Source organism: Lontra canadensis, unplaced genomic scaffold (genome assembly GCF_010015895.1).
Source record: "Lontra canadensis isolate GAN:19392208 unplaced genomic scaffold, GSC_riverotter_1.0 scaffold16, whole genome shotgun sequence".
Classification (NCBI taxonomy): domain Eukaryota; kingdom Metazoa; phylum Chordata; class Mammalia; order Carnivora; family Mustelidae; genus Lontra; species Lontra canadensis.
In genome coordinates this window covers 710,862-732,493 of record NW_022631010.1, presented here as the reverse complement: position 1 = coordinate 732,493, position 21,632 = coordinate 710,862, and the positions used below count along the sequence as shown (strand labels likewise).

The window sequence follows — 21,632 nt, the reverse complement described above, 5'->3', positions numbered from 1 at the left end:
GCCCGCAGGGAGAGACACTGTCAGAAGACAGGCCATGGTAAGGGCTGAGAGGATATAAAGTCCACTGTGGTGTTCCAGGGCTGGAGAAAAACCTGCTGGTGTTGGACCTACTAAGGGAGTTACTGTAGGTCTCCACAGTGACATCTTCTTAAGGGATTTTCAAGGATTCCTCATACAAGTTTCACTTTTCAAGCTTAGAACCAGACTTGCATAAAATGTGTCCCTGCTTGAATCACTTTCAGACAACTCAGTCTTTCCAAGTCATAATGACTCACCAAAAGTATATTAGTACATCAGCATTACTGCTCCAATAACTGAGGATCAGAGAGGTTGAGTGACTCGTCCAGGGTTGCAAAGTTTCAGTGTAGCAAGGCCAGGGATCAAACCCAATTCTGACTAAATCTAGTGCCATTTCCTGGATAGCTTTGGCTCAATTACTGTTAGTTTCACCGGATTATCTGATTTAAGAGCTGAAACCAGCCTTAGAGATCATCTGGCTCAAAGGGTGTTCAATCTCCATGGATTCATAGGTATTGAAAAAGAAAGGGAAGCTCTGGGGTCAAATAAATTTGGAAAACCTTGAGTTAAGCCAAGTTAAATAGATTTATTTACCATAGGATTTCATAACCTTTAGCCTATTCATATTCATTATGACTCTCGAAAAAAAGACACTACAGTTGGCTCTTGAACAATGTAGGGGCTAGGGTGCCAAGCCTCATATAGTCGAAAATCTGTTATTAACTGCTGACTGTCCAAAACCTAACCACTAATGGCCTGATCTCGAGTGGAAGCTTTACTGATAACATAAATAGTCAATTAACACATAACTTCATATATGTATTATGTACTGTATTCTTTTTTTTTAAAGATTTTATTTATTTATTTGACAGAGATCACAAGCAGGCAGAGAAACAGGCAGAGAGAGAGAGAGGGAGGCAGGCTCCCCGCCGAGCAGACAGCCCGACGCGGAGCTTGATCCCAGGACCCTGGGACCATGATCCGAGTCGAAGGCAGAGGCTTCGACCCACTTAGCCACCAGGCGCCCCTATGTACTATATTCTAAAATAAAAAAGATCATATAGAAGAGAAAATATGTTTATAGTACTGCATTATTAAAAAAAAATGTGTGTCTAAGTGGACCCACGGAGTTCAAAACTGTGTTTCTCAAGGGTTAACGGTCTATGTACTATTCCCCAAACTTAACTGACTAGGAATTACTTTTTTCATAGAACAGCTAACCATTCAACATCTCTCAGCACTGGTGTTCCAAGAAACCCAGTTTAACAAACACAAATAGACAGTAAAAATGAGGGCCAGATGGGCTGGCCATCCAAGGTCACCATGCGAATCATGGGCAAGAAGCGTATGACCCACTTACTAAAAATCAAGAAGCTCAAGGAGTCAAACCTCAACAGGGCCCCCCTCCCTGACAGAGGGTGTGCCCTCTCATGCCCTCTTCCCCCGTGCAAAAACTTGAACTGGAGGCTTGGTTAACTTTTAGTGTCCTGATGCAAAGTCCTAGGTCACTGCTGAGGACACCCTAAGTGTCCCTTGGTTGGGCTGCAACTTACTGCTCGAGTCTTACAAGCAGGGGCTAAGGTGGCCAACTTGACTCAGACAGAAAGGGTGGCAGCCGACCTACCAGCCCTATATCCGACCGGCTCTCCCAGAGGCGCATGAGGGCCACTCTGGCTACATCTTCAAACACGGGGTCACCAGTGAGGCTGCTCAGGGTGGCAAATTCCACAATGAAGGTCCCAATGCCTGCCGTACAGGTGACAGGGGTTTCTCCCGGGTTCACACCATGAAGCAGGTTCACCGTTCCATATGGCATGCCAGTGGGGGTCTGAAATGCTGAATAATCACAAAATAATGATCTCAGACAGGAGTGGGGACATAGGGATGGTTCAACACACAGGCCCAAAACCCGAGGCCTCAGCCGGCACTTCCCTCTCTGTCTCCTGGGTGATTGGCTAGAGATGAAGACAGAGAGGGATAGAGGTCATGACTACAGGCCCTTCGTGGCCACCTAGCCCAGATGCTGTCAAGCACTGATCAGTGGGGCCCTTGGGCTCTTGCCCATGATGAGGAGGAAAGCAGTAGGCTGTGCTCCAGGCTGCCATGCCCAGGCAGGCCTACTCTGGCTAGAGAAGCTCCATTTTTAAGTATTTTACATGATGCCTTCAGAGGCAGGCAGGAAACGTAATGGGAGGAATGTAGGGTTTAAGCCGTAGGAAGCGGATGGGTTTGTGGCACCCTGAAGAGCAAGCGCCCTGAGAAGCCCTTCACACGCTTCTCTCTTTTTGAGTTTATTGAGATACAACTGACGTACAGCACAAAGACCTGACGTACCTATATGGTGAGAGGATGAATGCAGAAAGCTAACATCCGTCGACTCATACAGATACAAAAAGAAAACATTGGTTTTTTCCCTTATGATGAGAGCTTTTAGGATCTACTCTCTTAGCAACTTTCAAACATATCGTATAGCAGTGTGAGCTATGGTCATCGTGTTGTACGTGACAGCCCCAGCACTTACGGATAACCGGAAGCTGGTATCTTTGACCACCTTTGTCCGATTCCCCTATGCTTTTCCACACACAGTATGACCAAATGAAACCTACCTGCAGACCCGAAGCAGTCCCAGAGGAGGCAGTTTGAGATCCCTGCTTTAAACAGTTTAGGGGGTGAACTATTACAATTTTTTTTTAAAAGGATATAAATTGCTTCACTACTGATGTGGTTCAACCCTCAATTTGTAGGTAGGAAAAGTCATGTCTGTAAGGAAGTGACTCAAAGGTCATAGAGAGGGAGCCAAACAGAGCTGGGATGAGAATGCCCACCTCGTGCCCACTCTGTTACGCTCTGCCCCTCCCACCCCTGTGTCTTCTGATTCAGGGCAAGGAGCTAGATAAACAGCCAGAGGCAGAGATTTCCTCTCCAGGCCTAAAGGTCAAATAAACCCAGAGCAGCCCGTGCGTCACCCAACTGTGAACAAAGTTATCAAAACTTCCAAGAACCGCAAAGCCCAGCGACTTCATTATGAGTGGCAGACTTGTGTGTGGCAGGCCCAAGTGGCAAGCGAGGAGAACGTAAGTCACAACCTCGGGGCTCAAAGAAGTATTTCAGAAAAGTCAGGCAGTGTTCAAAAGAGGGGGAGTGACAAAATCCTCTTCACCTGAATGGCAGATCGGTGGGGGCTTGCTCCAATATGGACTTTCCAGCCTGTGTATTTCTCAATACAAACTGGTTTTTAATGACCGTAAAAGAAAGGAGGGGGGAGCAACTGAGCAGTGTGCCATACCAATGAATCACACAGGATATGATGTTTTTAAGGAGACACTGAGGCTACGTAAGCCCTGAGTGCATCTGAACCAGCTCCCTCACTTTTCTCTGCTCTTCTCCAGAAAGGGAGAAGGCCAAGAGGTTGGTGAACGCCTCGGGTGATGTGTTTGGGTGTGAACAGTCCCAGAGTCCCCACCACGCCCCGAAGAGAACACAGTGTCCAGCTCATGTGGCCGTGCTCGGCTACTGCGCCGCCAGACAAATGCACCGAGGCTTGGCCCGCAGCCCCAGACATAGCTGAGCTACAAACAAGTCCCCTGTGTTTCAGCGGTGTTTTCAGCGGTTCTCCAAGCACTTTCTTCTTTCTGACCTGGTTTTCGGCCTCTCAAAAAGCCAATGTGGCAGGCAAGCACGGATTATGATTCCCTTTTGAGAGACAAGGAAACTGAACCAGGGAAAGAAGAGCGGCTTGGTCAAGACATTGGCTAGTCCAGAACCAGGGGCTCCTACTGCACTGATCGAGCCTCTTCTCTGGAATCCCTTTATTCCAGCAGAGTGTGGGGCAGGGAGGAGGCCAAAGGGCTCACTCAAATAAGAGAGCCTTCCACCCCCCAGGCTGGCCTTCAGTGCCACCCTGCGAAGAGTCATGAGGTCAGCTCATCCGTCCTGGGCCAGGTCCCAGCAGGCCCTTAAAATGCCCAGGACTCTGCTGATTTCTATGGTGGGGGTCCAGAGGCAGAGACTGCAAGGGTTTGGGTGAGAAACAGCAGAAAATAACTCAGCATCGCCATCCTGGTCTCCAGCAAGAGTAGCAGGACCTACTGGACTTCCTGTCCCCCCCATGTCTTACCTGGGAGGAGTTTTCGGGCCGCCTCTTCAGCCATCCTCAGGAGAGGCCCGGAGCAGGGCCAGCCAGCCTCCACTTCCACCCCAGCCTTCTTCGACAACAGGTGAGCCGACAGAAGTCCTCCTACCACTACAGAGAACATGAAATACAAGCGTCAGAGTCCCAAAGACCAGTCTTTCCCTTGCATAAATGAAACCTACATACTCTGTTGGGTGGCTGCCGGGAAGGGGCTAGAGCCACCTAGTGAAAGAATCCCTTAATCCCACATACTGGTACACTGGTAAGCTTACAAAGTTTTTTGCTCTTGGTGGATCCCCCAAACAATGACTATCACTTATCTTTAGTCCCTATTGTATACCAAGCCCTAGGTACTACTGTCCCCTCTTTAAGTGAAGATATTGAGGTTCAGAGAGGTAATGTGACCTGCCCTGGGTCATTATCTAGCAAGTGGTAGGGCCAGGTCTGTCTGATTCCAAAACCCATGCTCATTTCACTTGGTTACTTTGTCTCCCAATCCCCACCCCTGCCCCCCGAGACCTGGACGGGCAGGGTGGGGGTCAGAATAGTTATTACCTTCATTGCATTAATTCATCTGTTTGAATTTCTGACACAATATTTAGGACTTATAAAAATACATAAATATGGGGTGCCTGGGTGGCTCAGTCTGTTAAAAGGCTGCCTTTGGCTCAGGTCATGATCCCAGGGTCCTGGGATCGAGCCCCATGTTGGGTTCCTTGCTTGTTGGGGAGCCTGCTTCTCCCTCTACCTCTGCCTGCCTGCAGCTCCCCCTGCTTATGCTCTCTCTCTCATTCTGTGTCCAAAAATAAATAAATAAATAAATAAATAAATCTTAAAAAATAAAACATAAAAAGACATAAGTGTTCTGTATCTGGAAATATGACTAAATAGAGACACTGAATGGCCCTCTCATTGGAAAAGAACTGGTGACCTTGAGCTTCAGTTTCCCCTTCCTCCGGTCAGAGGGGGAATAAGAAACAAAGCCAGAACCTACTGAAAGTGCAAAGTCTGATAAAAGATACCACCATAGGGGTGCCCGGGTGGCTCAGTCGTTAAGTATCTGCCTTCGGCTCAGGTTATGATCCCAGGGTCCTGGGATCGAGCCCCGAGTCAGGCTCCCGCTCAGCAAGGAGCCTGTTTCTCCCTCTCCCTCTGCCTGCTCCTTCCCCTACTTGGGCTCTTGCTCTCTCTATCATATAAATAAATGAAATCTTAAAAAAAAAAAGTACCTCCCCAAAGTTGGGATCTGAAAGAATTATATAGCCTGTATAAGGATGGATTCAAAATAAACCCTACCCACCTCCCCCAAGATATTTTAAGGAAAACTGCATGCCTCAGATCTTGATGCCAAGTAAAAGAAAGGGAAAACAGAAAACAAACAAACAAAAAAACTTCCCTAAGAATTAGTAACTACACTCACTAAGTTTTACAGCTTGAATTCACACTAACTGTGTAGTCTAGGACAACACAAACTTTTGGCATTAAACAGTTTTTGGGAAACAGTGCCTCCAGCCAAGTGGCAGAAGTAAACAAAAACTATACCTGGAAGAACCAACCTTCAGTCTAAGCCTCAAAGAAGCCCAGAGATAAAGTCCAGGGAATGAATGTACATTAAAATCTAAAGAAATCATAAAACATACAAAGAAACAAAGTATTGGGAGTATAAACCAGCAGAAATGACAACAGAACAAGACTTACCAGTATATCAAATATTGGAATTATTGGACACGTTACAAAATAATTATGTGGAAATGTTTAAAGAAATCAAAGAAAGGTCTGGAACAGGCGACTAAGTAGCAAGAAATTATAAAAAGGACCAAGCCTATTTACAAAAGAACCAAACGGAATTTCTAAAAGTGAAAAATGTAATAATTGGAGTTAAAAATTACTAAAAATTACATAGATAGGTTCAATAGCAAATAAGATATATCTGAAGAGAGAATTAGTGGACTTGAAGACAGATTCCAAAAAATTACCCAAAATGCAACATAAAGAGACAAAATTGTTTTTAAAATATGCCAAAGAGATTTGGAGGATACAGTAAGAAGGTATAACATCTCCCTGGCTGGAGTCCTAAAAAGAGAAGAGGGAGGAAATGGGGGAGAGGCACTACTTAAAGAGAAAAGTTCATAACTTATGAAAACTAATGAATAACACCGATTCTCGGATCCAGGAATGCCAAGCAAGATAATTAAAAGAAATCCACATTTACGTACATCGCAGTAAAACTGCAGAACACTGAAAGAAAAACAAAAAAAAATTAAGAGTCCATGTTAACTGTTTTTTTTTTTAAAGATTTTATTTATTTATTTGACAGACAGAGATCACAAGTAGGCAGAGAGGCAGGCAGAGAGAGAGGAGGAAGCAGGCTCCCCACTGAGCAGAGTCCGATGCGGGGCTTGATCCCAGGACCCTGAGATCATAACCTGAGCCGAAGGCAGAGGCTTTAACCCACTGAGCCACTGAGGCGACCCCCATGTAACAATGATTATTGAAATTGGGTGATGGGTAGCTCTAGTTCATTATATTATTTTCTCTATTTTTATATATTTTTGAAAACTTTCATTTATATATTTATGAAAACTTTCATAATAAAAAGTTTTTAAAAGGAGGGGACAATGAGCATAAATAAAACCAACCACATGCAAAATAATAATGAGACTGACAGATTACTTCTTAATAATGACAATGAAATGAGAAGACAATGGAAAGATTTCTTCCATGTGCTAAGAGAAAAATCCCATCAATTTAGAACCATATGTCCTGCAAAATTATCCCTCAAAGACCCAAGAAAGGCAGTGAGATAAAGACATATCATATAAACAAAAGCTGAGAAAATCTGCCAAGAGGGGCACCTGGGTGGCTCAGTGGGTTAAGCCTCTGCCTTCAGCTCAGGTCATGATCTCAGGGTCCGAGGATTGAGCCCCGCATTGGGCTCTCTGCTCAGCACGGAGCCTGCTTCCCCCCTTCTCTCTCTGCCTGCCTCTGCCTACTTGTGATCTCCGTCTGTCAAATAAATAAAATCTTTAAAGAAAAAAAAAAGAAAATCTGCCAAGAACACATCTGCAAGAGAGGACATTCTAAAGGAAGTGCTTCAGATAGAAGGAAAGGGATCACAGATGTAAAGTCTGAGACATAGGAAGGAAAGATGGTCAAAGAGTGGTAAATATGGGGTGCCTGGGTGGCTTAGCCATTAAGCATCTGCCTTCAGCTCAGGTCATGATCCCAGGATCCTGGGATCGATCCCCGCATTGAGCTCTCTGCTCAGCAGGAAGCCTGCTTCTCCCTCTCCCACTCCCCCTGCTTGTGTTCCCTCTCTTGCTGTGTCTCTCTCTGTCAAATAAATAAATAAAAATCTTTTTTAGAAAGTTATTTAAAAAAAAGAAATGGTAAATATGAGTAAATCTAAAACCTCAACTGTACAGAACAGCAATCATGTATGGAGGGCTTAAAACAAAAAAACAAAAATGCAAACTACAGTACACAGGTCAGGATATCCTTAGAGCCAGGCTTTGTATTATTCAGGTGAATAAAGATTCTCATAAACTCTAGACTTTTGTTATGTTATGTTAAATTTTCAGGAAAACTATTTAAAAAGCTAGATACTGAGCATAGTTCCTACATTAATAATAAGGGAATGGAATAAGGGGAAAAAATCAATCTGAAGAAGGCACCAAAAAAAAAAAAGAGAGAGAGAGAGAGAGAGAGTGAAAAAGAATATAGAGAAGATGGGACAAATAGGGGCGCCTGGGTGGCTCAGTGGGTTAAAGCCTCTGCCTTCGGCTCAGGTCATGATCCCAGGTTCTTGGGATCGAGCCCCGCATCGGGCTCTCTGCTCAGCGGGGAGCCTGCTTCCTCCTCTCTCTCTGCCTGCCTCTCTGCCTACTTGCGACCTCTATCTGTCAAATAAATAAATAAAATCTTAAAAAAAAAAAAAAAGATGGGACAAATAGCACAAAATAATACCACAGAAACTAATGCAAATACCTAAGTAATTATAGTAAATGTAAATGGATTAAATGCTTCAGTTAAAAGAAAAGATTGTCAGAATGGATAAACAAAATATAATATGTAATTTATAAAAGATCTATCTGATCATAAAAATACAGAAAGATTGAAAGTAAACAAGTAGAAAAAGATCCTGGTCAAATGCTAACCAAAAGAAAGCTGGTATAATTATATTCATATCGGCAATAAAAGTGTAACAGACTCATAAATCACAGATGATAAATTAGACTCACAAGCTGTGAACACAGCAGTGAGCATGGCCTCCAACTCAGGTCTGATCCCTCAGCCAGATTTTGTATCATGCTGTCCCTCATCTTTCCAAAAACATTATCACAGACCTGAAATACAAGTTTCATTGCAAAACACATACAAAATAAGGGGAAGAAATATAACTCGGCCTCCAGAAGTGACAGTTTGTTAAGCCACTGGTGGTCTAGGGGTTCACTGAAAGTAAGGGTTATACTAGCTTCATAAGAATCACTGGAAACCTGATAAAAATATCGATGCTAGGACCCAACTCAGAAATCCCCATTCATTAGGTTTAGAGTGGAACCTAAACATTGAACTTTTTTAAAGGTCCCAAGTGGTTCTGATGCGCAGCCAGCTTTGGAAACTAATGCCCAAGACTTGTACCGTATAATGCAGTAAATCATGAACCACATGCCACTATTTTTTTTTTTTTAAGATTTATTTATTTATTTTAGTGGCGAGGGGCAGAGGGAGAGAGTGTCTCAAGCAGACCACTCTGAACATGGAGCTTGACACAGGGCTCAAGCTCACAACTCTGAGATCATGACCTGAGCTGAAACCAAGAGTCAGACACTTTTTTTTTTTTATTAACATAATGTGGTATTAGCCCCAGGGGTACAGGTCTGTGAATCACCAGGTTTACACACTTCACAGCACTCACCATAGCACATACCCTCCCCAATGTCCATAACCCCCCCCCCCGGCAACCCTCAGTTTGTTTTGTGAGATTAAGAGTCTCTTACGGTTTGTCTCCCTCCTGATCTCATCTTGTTTCATTTACAAGAGTCGGACACTTAACCGACTGTGCCACCCAAGTGCCCCACCATATGTCACTATTCAAATTTAAATTTGTTAAAAATTAAATGAAATTAAAAATTCAATTCCTCAGTTGCAGTAGACACATTTCAAATGTTCAATAGCCATGTGTAATTGTGGATACAACACTGGACAACATAGATACAGAATATTTCCATCATCATAGAAAGTTCTATTGGATAGCCCCTCTTAGACAATAAGATCCAAGAAGGCAAGGGTTACATCCTTCTTACTCATGGTTGGCTGTAAGCCTAGCGTCAAATACAGGAATCGTTCTGGCACAATTTTTTCCAGTCTTTTCTCTGTCCCCTGCTCATTTCTAAAACTGATGGGGGATCCTGAGACCTCCACACCCCACCCTCCGCAGGGAAGATCTCTGTCAGTCACTGGTCTGGCAAGGTTGACCCTTATGATCCTATATATTACTTCCTGGTTTACACAGAGGCAAAACTCCACACTCTCTTTTCTTCCAAAGGTTCTAGAAGGCAGCCCTCACCTCGGATGTTGGTTTCAAAGACGGAGGCATTCACATCAATATCAAAGTCTACGTTGTCCTGGAGCACTTCAACCACTCTTTGGAATTCTGAAACATTTCCCAAAATCTGGAAGCAAAGAGAGACTTGACAGTGAGGCTCTCTCAGGCTTGAAAGCCCTGAAGACATTGGATCAAGAGTATGGGATCCTACACTGGTGTGGCCTTCACTTATTCAACTTAAGACCTCCAGTTTCTGTTCTAGGACTGGTGACAGGAGAAGGAAACACTGAGATCTAGAAATCACCCAATATCAGGAGACCGGTTAAGTAAATTCTTAGGGACCACAAAGAGTCACTATGTACCCACTTTAAGGAAACAAAAAAGACTGTAGACCACGTGAGGAAAAACTAGTTTGACATTTGCTGTGGGTATCTGTTATTTTTTTTTTTTTTAGATTTTTTATTTATTCATTAGACACACAGAGAGAGAAATCACAAGTAGGCAGAGAGGCAGGCAGAGAGAAAGGGGGAAGCAGGCTCCCCGCTGAGCAGAGAGCCCGATGCGGGACTCGATCCCAGGACCCCGAGATCATGACCTGAGCCAAAGGCAGAGGCTTAACCCACTGAACCACCCAGGCGCCCGGTATCTGTTATTTTTAAACTTCTCTGATCACCTTCATCCTTGTGGGAAACACTGCAGATTGGTCCGTCCAATACTGATTTCCAATCTCCTTTACCCTGGTAGTCTTCCACTACAGAGGACAGAAATTCAGATACTTGCTTTCTCCACCTCCTTTGCTGCTAGAGGTGACCATGTTATCTAGCCAATGCTAAGCCTTGAGAAGTCTAGTGAGGGTACGTCTGGGAAAGCTTCGGTTTTCCTAATAAAATTAGGTTTTCCTAATAAAAAGGGACACTGCTTACTCTTCTTTCTGCCTTGAAAGCAGACTTGATTTCTGGAGCTGTAGCAGCCATTTTAGACCCTGAGGTACTAAGCATGAAAATGAAAGCCAATACACTAATGATGGTAGAATGGAAACATACAAAGAGCCTGGGTCTCTGATGGCACAGGTGGACAGCTAACCCCATGCTAGAAATTACCTCCAGACTTCCTCTCACTTGAGAAAATTAGCCTTCTTCATTTAAACCATCAGCCAAATGCAATTCTGATACTTTTTACTCTGTTAGTAGTACCCTAATTCTCTCTCGAGGAATCACTCTTCTACAGCTATTCCTGCAGTTTGGGAGAGGCTGACTCCATACCCTCAGCTGCAATAATGCGTGCCTGATGTGGACCACTGTACTGTATTCCTTGGCCAGTGCCTGGTTCAGGAATAAGTGGGTGACCCAAGCCAAATCAATGAGACTCAGTTCCTGGTATTAATGCATAAGGGCTGATTCTTCCCATATGCACTGAGTGGGAAGTTAATCTGGAGATACGCTTGGCTACTCTGCCCAGCTCACCAAGAGCCCAAGAACACAGCTAACAAAGGAAGCAGAGATAAAAGACAGAAGGACTCGGGAAGACATTGTTGATATGCCTGGATCCAGCTAAGTCTGACGCCAGGCTTTATCTGGACTTTTTACTTATCTGACTCAGTAAATTCCCTTCTTGTCTCTTATCAGTTTGAACTGGGTCTCTTGTCACCTGGAGCCAAAACAATTCTGATTATCTCAAGCTGCTCTGTGATCTGGACTCAAATTTTCTTTTCTTTTTTAAGATTTTATTTATTTATTTGAGAGAGAGCGAGCGAGCATGAGCAGAGGGAGAGGGAAAAGCAGACATTCCACTGAGCAGGGAGCCCAATGCAGCGCACAATCCCAGGAACCCAAAATCATGACCTGAGCCGGAGGCAGACATTTAACCAACTGAGCCATCCAGGTGCCCCTCAGTCTATGTTTCTCACTGTTCGTCTTCATGTAACCTATCCTCACCTACCTCAGGAAAACCATACCTGCTATGCCTCCATTCTTTGCCTTGAGACATGCTGTGCCCTCTGCCAGAAAATTCTCCATCATGTGTCTCCCCATTTCCAAATCCGACCTGGCTTTGATTGTCTGAATGTCACTTCCTAGGAAGGAAACCTCTGATCCCTCCAGCTAAAATGAACCTCTTCATCCTTTAAAAGACTCCAGTAACTTTATCCACAACTCTTACAGCATCTGTTTCTTTCCACATTAAGAGAGACCTTTGTCTGGGAAGGAGCCTCAATTCATCCCTACCTTCCCCCAGGATGCCAAGCACAACCCATGCAGCAATTACTCCACAAATGCTTACTGAATGATTACAAGAATCTCTTTCCACAATGCAGTTAGTGATCTTCTCAAAACAGAAATCCCAGCACTTCCCACCCTCTACTCAAATGTTTCAGCGGCTTTCCATTCCTCTCAAATTAGAAATCAAAATCCTTAACATAGTGAACAAGGGCTTCCATCATCCTGGTCCCCAACCAGGCTTCTAGCTCCACTCTGCTTGCTGCATTTCCTTCTCTGCATCCCAGACATACTGGCCCTCCTTCAATTTCCTGTATCTGCCCCGCTCTCTCCTGCCGTGAGGACCTTGTCCATGCCCGCTGTTCCCTCTGCCGAGACCTCTACATCGTCCCGGACTTCCCTAGTCAACACTGGCTTCTCCTTCAGATCCCAACTTGAAGTGTCATTTCACTGCCTTAGGGAAGTCCTCCCTGACCTCCTCAGTCTAGCTCCATTTCCTTTGTTACATGACCACTCACAGAACCATGTTCCCCTCCCTTGGGGCACTCATCTCGATTTGTAATTCTATGTCTTTTAAGATTAGTTTTTGATTCCTCATCTCCCTCACTGAAGTCATAACTCCAGGAAAGCAGGGACCGTGTCTTTTTAAACTTAACACTGTAACTCCAGAGCTTGGCACTGTGCTTGGCATACAGGGAACCCCCAGTAAGTATTTGATGAGTGGACAAGTACATACAAGTTAACATTAAGGGGAAAAAGGCAAAATTACATCTATAAGGTGATCACATTCAGGTCAATGTTATTAATATATAAAAATGTCATGATCTCAGGGTCCTGGGATCGAGCCCTACATCGGGCTCTCTGCTCGGCGGGGAGCCTGCTTCCCGCTCTCCCTCTGCCTGCTTCTCTGCCTACTTGTGATCTCTCTCTGTCAAATAAATAAATAAAATCTTTAAAAAAAGATGAGAAGACGTGACAGAAAACCAGAAATAGTGAAGTGGGGAGAAAGTTGTTCAATCCTCTCCTGTGACCTTTTTAAGGAGGACAAATAAGACTCAGAGTCATTCAGAGTTAAGCTCAAGTCCTAGCCCCACCGTTTCATAGCCTTGGACCCTGGCCAACCCTTTTTACCTTTCTAAGCATCAGATTTCCCCACACTAAGAAGCGGTAAAGGTACATATCTCATGGGGTTGTTGGAAGGATTAAACAAAGTAACACATACAAAGTGCTTTGCATAAGCCCTACACACAACACATGAACTCATTACTGCTACTATTTTTTTTTTTTAATCACCGAGCATGGCCAGTTAGAATGTAAGCCTATGAAAACAAGGAGGGTCTCAAAGTCTCTGTATCACCCAGTTATACAGGCCTATCCCAGTGCTGTGTTCATAACAAGTCCTCTATAAACATCTGCTGAATCAATGACCCTGAACACGTTTGGAATTCATCCTTTTCCTCTATCTAGCTGGGCAACCAGAACCTGATGGTTCAGAATCCAGAGATGAAAATAAAAGGCCTAAGTGAAGAATTCGTTTTTCACCCACAGTCAAGCTGCCAAAAGAGGAAGGATCTCGGTTACACAACAGTGGTACAGAAAAGCAACTGTCAAGACACTTACCAGCAAAGTATCCAGGGCATCAATTAGCGTCAGAGAAAAACTGTAAAAGGACAGAAATCCCAGCTGCTTAGTAAGAAAACCAAACGCAAGATAGTAAGGCTGCCCCAGATCACATACCCCCAAAACCAGTAAGTGAGGCACAGCAACGCCTCTGCCTGTCCCAGCTTCCAGTCACAGCAGAGAAGCCAGAGTGAAAATTGCCAAGAAGCTCTGACCCATTTAATGCACCTGGGAGGATGGGCTGATACTGCTCAGCTGTGGTTAACCACAGCATCTATATGCACAGGCATTCTTCTCCGCCATAGGGAGGCAGTATAAGATTATAGCTAAGGGCATAGGCTTTTCCCCATCTAGGAATTTATCTTAATGTGTACAGAGCTGTATGTTTGACAATGCAGATCCAGTAATGTGCAGAAGAGCACAAAGCTAGAAATAACCCAAACATACACCAGTTGGAAGAATAATTATCTAAACTGCAATACATTTGAATAGTGCAAAACTATGAAGTTGTCAGAAAAGATTGTTATCAGGAGTTATATGGATTAATGTTAAAATATTCAAATTATATAGTTAAATGGAAAAGACAAGGAATAGAATAGGCAGTGAGAGTTATGTTTCCATCTGCATTTTCGAAGAGAGACATATAGACAGAAGGCAGATTAGCAATTGTTTGGGCCAGAAGTGGAGGAGGGATCAACTTTAAGTTCCTATATAAGGGAACTTTTTAGCATGACAGAAATGTACTCTATCTTGACTATGATAATGGTTACTATATGCTTTAAATGGGATCATCTTATTTATAAGTTATGCCTTTTAAAAGCTGATTTAAAAAGACACATATACATACTTATATGATGGTATAAACTGAAAATATTTGGGGGAGGATGTATATGAAAGTCAACAATGGTTGGAGTTCTAGGGTAAGGGAGAGACTGACTTTATTGTATACGATTTGGTACTGCTTGGATTTGCCATTTGCTTACTTTTTTTTTTCCCATCTAAAAAAAAGGAAAACCAGCACAAATTTTGTTGAGTTAACGTCTCCCGTGCTTAGCATACTCATTTGTTAAGTGGAGAAAGCAGCATTTAATTCCTAAGGGTGTTAAGAGAATTACATGAGAAGACACAAGTAAAATGCTTAGCACAGTGTTTAATCAATGTCAGCCTCAGCAAAATGCAATAATTCTTCACTCACTCAGCAAGGAACAAGACAGAGAATTCCATCATAAATTTTTATTCTAGTGGAAGTAAGAAAGACAAACTAGCAGACAAGTGAAAATGATAGTATCAGAAAGTGGGAAGTGCTACTAAATAAAAAAATAAATAAATAGGGTGATTTAGGAGAGTGACCTGTAGGGGGTGGGTTGTTAAGGGAGCTGATCCTGAGGTGACATTTTGAGCTGAAATCTCAAGAAGCAGTCAGTAAGGAGAGTGTTTTTCAGTTATTACCAACAAATGCTCTGAAGTTTCGAGTTTGGAAGAGTTACACCCCCTCCTGGGCCTATTGGCCCAATTATAAAATGAAAGGGTTGGGTCTTCTGACTTCTTGGAGTCCTTCCTCTATAGCCTAGGACTCCAGAGATCTGTCCATTTGTCCAAGTCCCCACTGCGGGTGCCTGTTACTCTCGTGGCTGGAGCCCAGAGGTCCAGTCCACCAGGCTAACTCAGGCTTTTTTCCACGGTGGGAACCAACTTTCCAGGAGGCTGGGTGGATCCCGGTGGTGCTGGCCTGAATTGGGAGGGAACGTGGCCTTACCCTCGCTAGGAGCTTTTTTGGAACTGGTGAGGAGACCGTGAAGCCACCAGAGCCAGCAGACCCGCCCCCCAGGACTGGGCTGCCACACCCAAGCCGCCCCCCTCGCTCCTCCACTCGCGCTACCTGCCCCAGGTGTCGTGCCCGTCACAGGTGAGAGGTCGCAGCTCATCGTAGGGAAAGGCATTCTCCAGGTAGCTGTCGTAGGCGTGGTAGAACATGGCCTTGACTCGCTCCCTGGTGAGCGGTACAAGAAATAAGTCAGGGGGCCACAAAACGAAACGAGGCAGGGAAAAGGACAAGAAATAGGGCGGAAAGTGGGGAATCACCACCTGAGCCCAGTGGCGGGGTCCGAGCAGGTCAGGGTGGCGGGTCCTGGGACCAAGGGAAAGGAAAGGGACCGGGTGTGAGCTTCCCCTTCCCCAACTAAGGAAGGGCTAGGAGCCTGACCCCCTTCACCTGTAGTGAGCGGGGTCGGGCGCGGTGCCATCCGGGCCTGGCGCACCATGGTGCAGGGGCAGCAGCACGCACAGGAGGCCGAGTGGGATCAACAGCCGGAAAGGCATAGAGCTCGTGTCCTGTCAGCGCGGCCGCCGCAGCAGCAGCCACCGCCACCCGCTCATCCTGCGAACCTCTGCTGGTTGTTCCGGGAATCCGCGCCCCTGCGCCTGCGCGCTGATGAATCAGTTACCCACTTCCGGACTACAAGTCCCAGAATATAATGGGAGGTGGAATCCAGGCAAAGAGCATCTTGGGACATACAGTCCCTGAAGTGGAAATGAACGTGGCTGAAAAACAGTGGCTACTACAGATACTATAATTAACTAATGTCTTAGTAACAGCATTTGTTGAGCACTTATTGTGTGCTACGACTGTATTGAACACTTTAAATACATAATTTTTTTCAACCACCGTATAAGCATTAAAGACAGAGGACAGCAGGAGACTTAGATAACAACACAGGTGCACTGCAGTAGTTTCCTGTGACTACTCTAAAAACTTACCGCACATTTGGTGGCTTAAAGCAACAGAAACCGATTCTCTCTCAGTTCTGGAGGCCAGAAGTCTGAAATCAGTTTCACTGGATCAAATTCCTCTGGAATCTCAAGAGGAAAATAAGCTCCTTGCCTCTCCAGCTTCTCCTGGAGAAGAGAAAGTTGCAGTATTCTTTAGCCTGTGGCCGTATCACTCCAATCTCCCCCTTCTTGTGGGTGTGTCTCACCACTCTCTCCACTTATCTCTTATAAGGACACTTGTGATTGCATTTAGGTTCCACCTGAGTAATACAAGATAACAACCTCCCCAACTCAATCACATTTGCGAAATGTGATTTTTTAGTAAATATTTGGTTTTTTGTTGAGTAATATCCCGTGTGTGTGTGTGTGTGTGTGTGTGGTGTGTATACACATATACACACCACACACACACACACACACACAGTGTGCAGAAGCTTTTTTTTTTTTTTAAGATTTTATTTATTTATTTGACAGAGATCACAAGTAGGCAGAGAGGCAGGCAGAGAGAAAGGAGGAAGCAGGCTGTCCGTGGAGTAGAGAGTCGGATGCAGGGCTCCATCCCAGCACCCTGGGATCATGACCCAAGCTGAAGGCAGAGGCTTTGACCCACTGAGCCACCCAGACGCCCCTGCAGAAGCTTTTTGAAAAAAAGATTTTATTTATTTGAGAGAGAGAGAGAATGAGCACATAAGCAGGGGTGGGAGGGCAGAGGGAGAGACAGACACCCACTGAGCAGGGAGCCCAATCTGGGGCTCAATCCCAGGATCCCAAGATCATCACCTGAGCCAATGGCAGTGCTCAAAAGACTGAGCCACCCAAGTGCCCCCGTGCAGAAGATTTTTACTGTGATGTAGTCCCAATAGTTTATTTTTGCTTTTGTTTCCCTTGCCTGAGGAGACATATCTAGAAAGATTAAGTCACTATTACTAAAGTCAAAGATGTCATTGCCGGGGCGCCTGGGTGGCTCAGTGGGTTAAGCCACTGCCTTCAGCTCAGGTCATGATCTCAGGGTCCTGGGATCGAGTCCCGCCTCGGGCTCTCTGCTCAGCAGGGAGCCTGCTTCCCTCTCTCTCTCTCTCTCTCTGCCTACCTCTCCGTCTACTTGTGATCTCTCTCTGTCAAATAAATAAACAAAATCTTAAAAAAAAAAAGAAGAAGAAGAAGAAGTCATTGCCTGGGGCACCTGGCCGGCTCAATTGGTGGAGCACATGATTCTTGTTCTTGGAGTCATGAGTTAAAGCCCCACATTGGGCATAGAGTCTACTCAAAAATAAAGAAAAGTTACTGCTTATAATCCATTTTAAATTTATTTTTGTACGTGATGTAAGAAAGAAGTCCAGTTTCATTCTTTTGCATGTTGCTGTCCAGTTTTCTCAACACCATTTACTAAGGATACATTCTTTTTCCCATTGGATATTCTCTCCTACTTTGTCACAGATTAAGTGACCATAGTTGTGGGTTCATTTCTCGGTTTTCCATTCTGTTCCATTGATCTACATGTCTGTTTTGCCAGTACCATGCTATTTTGATTACTACAGCGTTGTAATATAACTTGAAGCCTGAGATTGTGATGCCTCCAGCTTTGCTTTTCTTCTTTAAGATTGCTTTAGCTATTTGGGGTCTTTTCTGGTTCCACACCAAGTTTAGAATTGTTTGTTCTAGCTTTGTGAAAAGTGCCTTTGGTATTTTGATAGCGATTGCATTAAATATATAGATTCCTTTGGGTAGTATAGACATTTTAACAATATTTGTTCTTCCAATCCATGAGCACGGACTGTCTTTCCATTTCTTGGTGTCATCTTCAATTTCTTTCAACAGTGTTTTCTACTTTTCAGAGTACAGATCTTTCACCTCTTTGGTTAGGTTTATTCCTAGGTATTTTATCATTTTTGATGCAGTTGTAAATGGGATTGTTTTCTTAATTTCTCCTTCTGCTGCTTCATTACTGATGTATAGAAATGCAACAGACTTCTGTACATTGGTTTTGTATCCTGTGACTTTACAGAATTTATCAGTTGTAGCAGTTTTTTAGGGGGGAGTCTTTCAGGTATTCTGTGTTTAGTACCAGAACATCTGCCCTTATTAATTAAATGTGTTGTTGTAGGCAATAATTTCTGCCCTTGAGAGTCTGATGGACAGTGCATGGCATACAATCAAAATTCCAAAGTAGTCAGGCCACAATCCTTTCCTTTGAAGTGCTTGCAATTTTGATAAAAATGAAAGACATCTATTGGAAAATACCTGGAACCGTAGAGGGTCAAGTCTTCTTGTGGGTGAACAGAGTTTGAGGATGCTCAGATTGTGTTAGTCCCCAAGGTGAAAGTTCTTGGTCTCTGTGACAAGCAGAATGAGCTTTGGACTAGTGGTCAGAAGCCCTTGGTTCTATTACTGGTTTAGCCATCATTTCTGTGTGATCTTGGGTAAGCAGTTTTCCCCTGTGGGGATTCAGTTTCCATATCTGGAAAGTGAGAGAACGAGACTGCCTCTCAACACAAGGAAAATATTAACAGATTCATGCAGAGTTATTGCAAAAAAAAAAATAAAAACAAAAACAAAAACAACCAGAAAACAGAATTCCACACATATCAACTGCAGAATTTTCCCCCAGAAACAATCATGAAGCCAAATAAAACTATAGGAAAACACTCTAAATTTGACTGTTTTCCATCTGAATAATAACCATAATAATGCTAATATGAAAATGGCCAAGATATATTGATCATAGCAAGTACTTATATAGCAACTTACTATGTTCCAGACACTGTTCTTAGTACTTTACAGGTATCAACACCATTAATCCTCACCACAACCCTCTGGAACAGTATTATTAGTATCATCTTACAGATTTAAAAGAAATGGAAGCACAGGTTTTAAAAATTGAATGAGGGGTAGAGCCAAGATTTGGTGCCAGTCTATGATGAAATTAATGATAAATGTTTAGATAAAAGGCCAATACAGAATTTAAAAAGTAGAGTTTTTTTTTAATTTTATTTATTTATTTGACAGAGAGATCACAAGCAGGCAGAGAGGCAGGCAGAGAGAGAGAAGGAAGCAGGCTCCCCGCTGAGCAGAGAGCCCAATGCGGGACTCGATCCCAGGATTCTGAGATCACGACCTGAGCAGAAGGCAGCGGCTTAACCCACTGAGCCACCCAGGCACCCCAAAAGTAGAGATTTGATTGACTTCTGCAGTGTCCTCTGGCTTTAGCTGCATATAATTCTACATTCAACATTCCCTTTCTTTTTGCTGGAAAGTCAGAGTAAAAAGTTCAGTTCCCTGAAGCTGGAAGTCAAGGCACTGTAACTCTCCTTTGACCCAGTTCTCTTGACTACTTTTAGCAAGGAAGTATCTGGGAATTCTTTTTCTAGCATCTGGGGGCCATGTGGTTCAAGCAGATTCAACCACTTCCCAGAGCAGAACTTGTATGCTACATATTTTGTGACTGCCAAGAAATAACTAGTTTATTCCTGGGAAAGTTTCCATCTGTTGCTTTGTAGAAATGTTTGAATGTCCCCCGTCTCCAGCATGTCCATGCATTTAGAACAATGATCCTTGGACAGAGCCCCAGAACGTGTTTTACAGTGCTCATGTTCCAAGTAAACTTGGACCTATGGCAACTTGCCTAGAGAAACCTAGCCATCCTGGGTGTATTTAGGCAAAAGTGTAGAATCAAGAAGAGACCACACATGGTCTCATGATCTGGTCTGTCCCAGGTCTTGGGCCAGATTACAGTCTTTGATATCTCAAGCCTTGAAAATGGTGTCCATCCCTCATGTGCAATTTAAAACAAAAATAATCCTATACTATAAAATTAATGGAGGCAATAGGCCAAAGATGGAAATGGTGTAAATGTCCTCTGATCCACAAATGGATAAACAACATGTGATACAAATACGATGGAATATTATTCACCCTTCAAAAGGAAGGAGGTTCTGACACATGCTACAACACACCTTGAGGACATTATGCTAAGTTAAATAAGCCAGCCACAAAAGAACAAATATTGCATGATATCGCCTAGATGAGGCACCTAGAGTAGTCAAATGCATAGAGACACAAAAGTAGAAGGGTAGTTGCCAGGGGCTTGGGATGAGGGGAACGGGTTACTGTTGAACAGGTACAGAGTTTGAATTCTGCAAGATGAAGAGTTCTGGAGATGGATGGTGGTAATGGTTATACAATGTGACTGTCCTTAACACCACTGAACTGTGCATTAAAATGGTTAAATAGTAGATCTTGTGTTATACATATTTTATCACAATTTTTTAAACTAAAAAAAAAAAAGGAAAAAATAAACGGATAGTGGTTCAACACATTTCTGATTTTTCCATGGTGTCTACTTAACTGCGTTTCAGAAACATCCAGTTCCTTCAAAGGAAGTATGTCCTTTTAGGGATGGGGGTGTCTCCTCTGTGATATCCAAAGCAGACACTCCCCTCTGCCTATTTAGTGACACAGAATTAGCCAGATAGCACCCCAAGTTGAGGGAGGGAAGAGCATAGGTATCCTGCAGGTTTCCCCTCTCAGCCAACCTGCTCTGTAGGCCCTAAACTGCTGCTGGAGAAAAGGAAAAAAATCTAATCAAATGAAAATCATTCAGCAAACATTTATTGAGAACTTTAACAACAACAGTATTTATAATTAAACTTATTAGTGTTAAGAAAAATTATCTGAAACATGTTACTAAAATAAAAAGATGACTGTGTGACTTTTTTTTTTAATATTTTAAGTAATCTCTACACCCATAGTGGGCCTCTATGTCACAACCCAGAGGAGATCAAGAGTTGCATGCTCTACCCACTTAGCCAGCCAGCCACCCCCATGAGACCTTTTAGTGTCATAATAAAGCATGGACCAGCAAGTCTACTTAAGAGTCATCGGCTTGTAAAGAGAAGTTTAACATTATTTACACAACTGGCTAGGGCCCAGACACTTTACAGTTCTGTAAAATGATAAACTGTGATGATTTCGTTTCCCGTCTGTAGTGAAGACAATCCCAAAGATTATGGTTTTATTACCCTGTAAGACATTAATCCATTTTGCATATAATTTAGCAATCTCATTTTTTTCAATGTTTTTCTTTTTCATTGACTATGAAAACTTCAGTTTTTATATTCTATTTTGAACTAGCTTTGCCATCCTGCTAGTCCCTTTATTAATGAGCTAAATGAAAATTTGACCCATGTTCAGTGTCTGTTTGTATGAGAATGATGTTTTTAGCATACTGAGAATTATCCTTGACACTGTATAAGATCTGTGATTAAGCAATTCACAGACCCATGACACCCCTTTGGGATAATTTCTGTTTTATCCCCATTTTCCAGCTGAGAAA

The 21,632-nt window shown here is 43.4% G+C and overlaps 1 protein-coding gene across 1 annotated transcript in view; it reads right to left on the bottom strand.

The window, feature by feature from the left end:
* Positions 1–15,934, bottom strand: part of EDEM2 (ER degradation enhancing alpha-mannosidase like protein 2) — a 31,803-nt gene extending 15,869 nt beyond the window's left edge. The window contains exons 1-6 of the mRNA XM_032858812.1: positions 15,744–15,934; positions 15,411–15,521; positions 13,532–13,571; positions 9,720–9,825; positions 4,136–4,261; positions 1,643–1,854 (exon numbers count right to left, since the gene is read on the bottom strand). Coding sequence (XP_032714703.1) covers positions 1,643–1,854; positions 4,136–4,261; positions 9,720–9,825; positions 13,532–13,571; positions 15,411–15,521; positions 15,744–15,850 — 702 coding nt within the window. The 5' untranslated portion in view covers positions 15,851–15,934. The remainder of the gene's footprint in view (positions 1–1,642; positions 1,855–4,135; positions 4,262–9,719; positions 9,826–13,531; positions 13,572–15,410; positions 15,522–15,743) is intronic.
* Between the last annotated feature and the right edge of the window lie 5,698 nt (positions 15,935–21,632).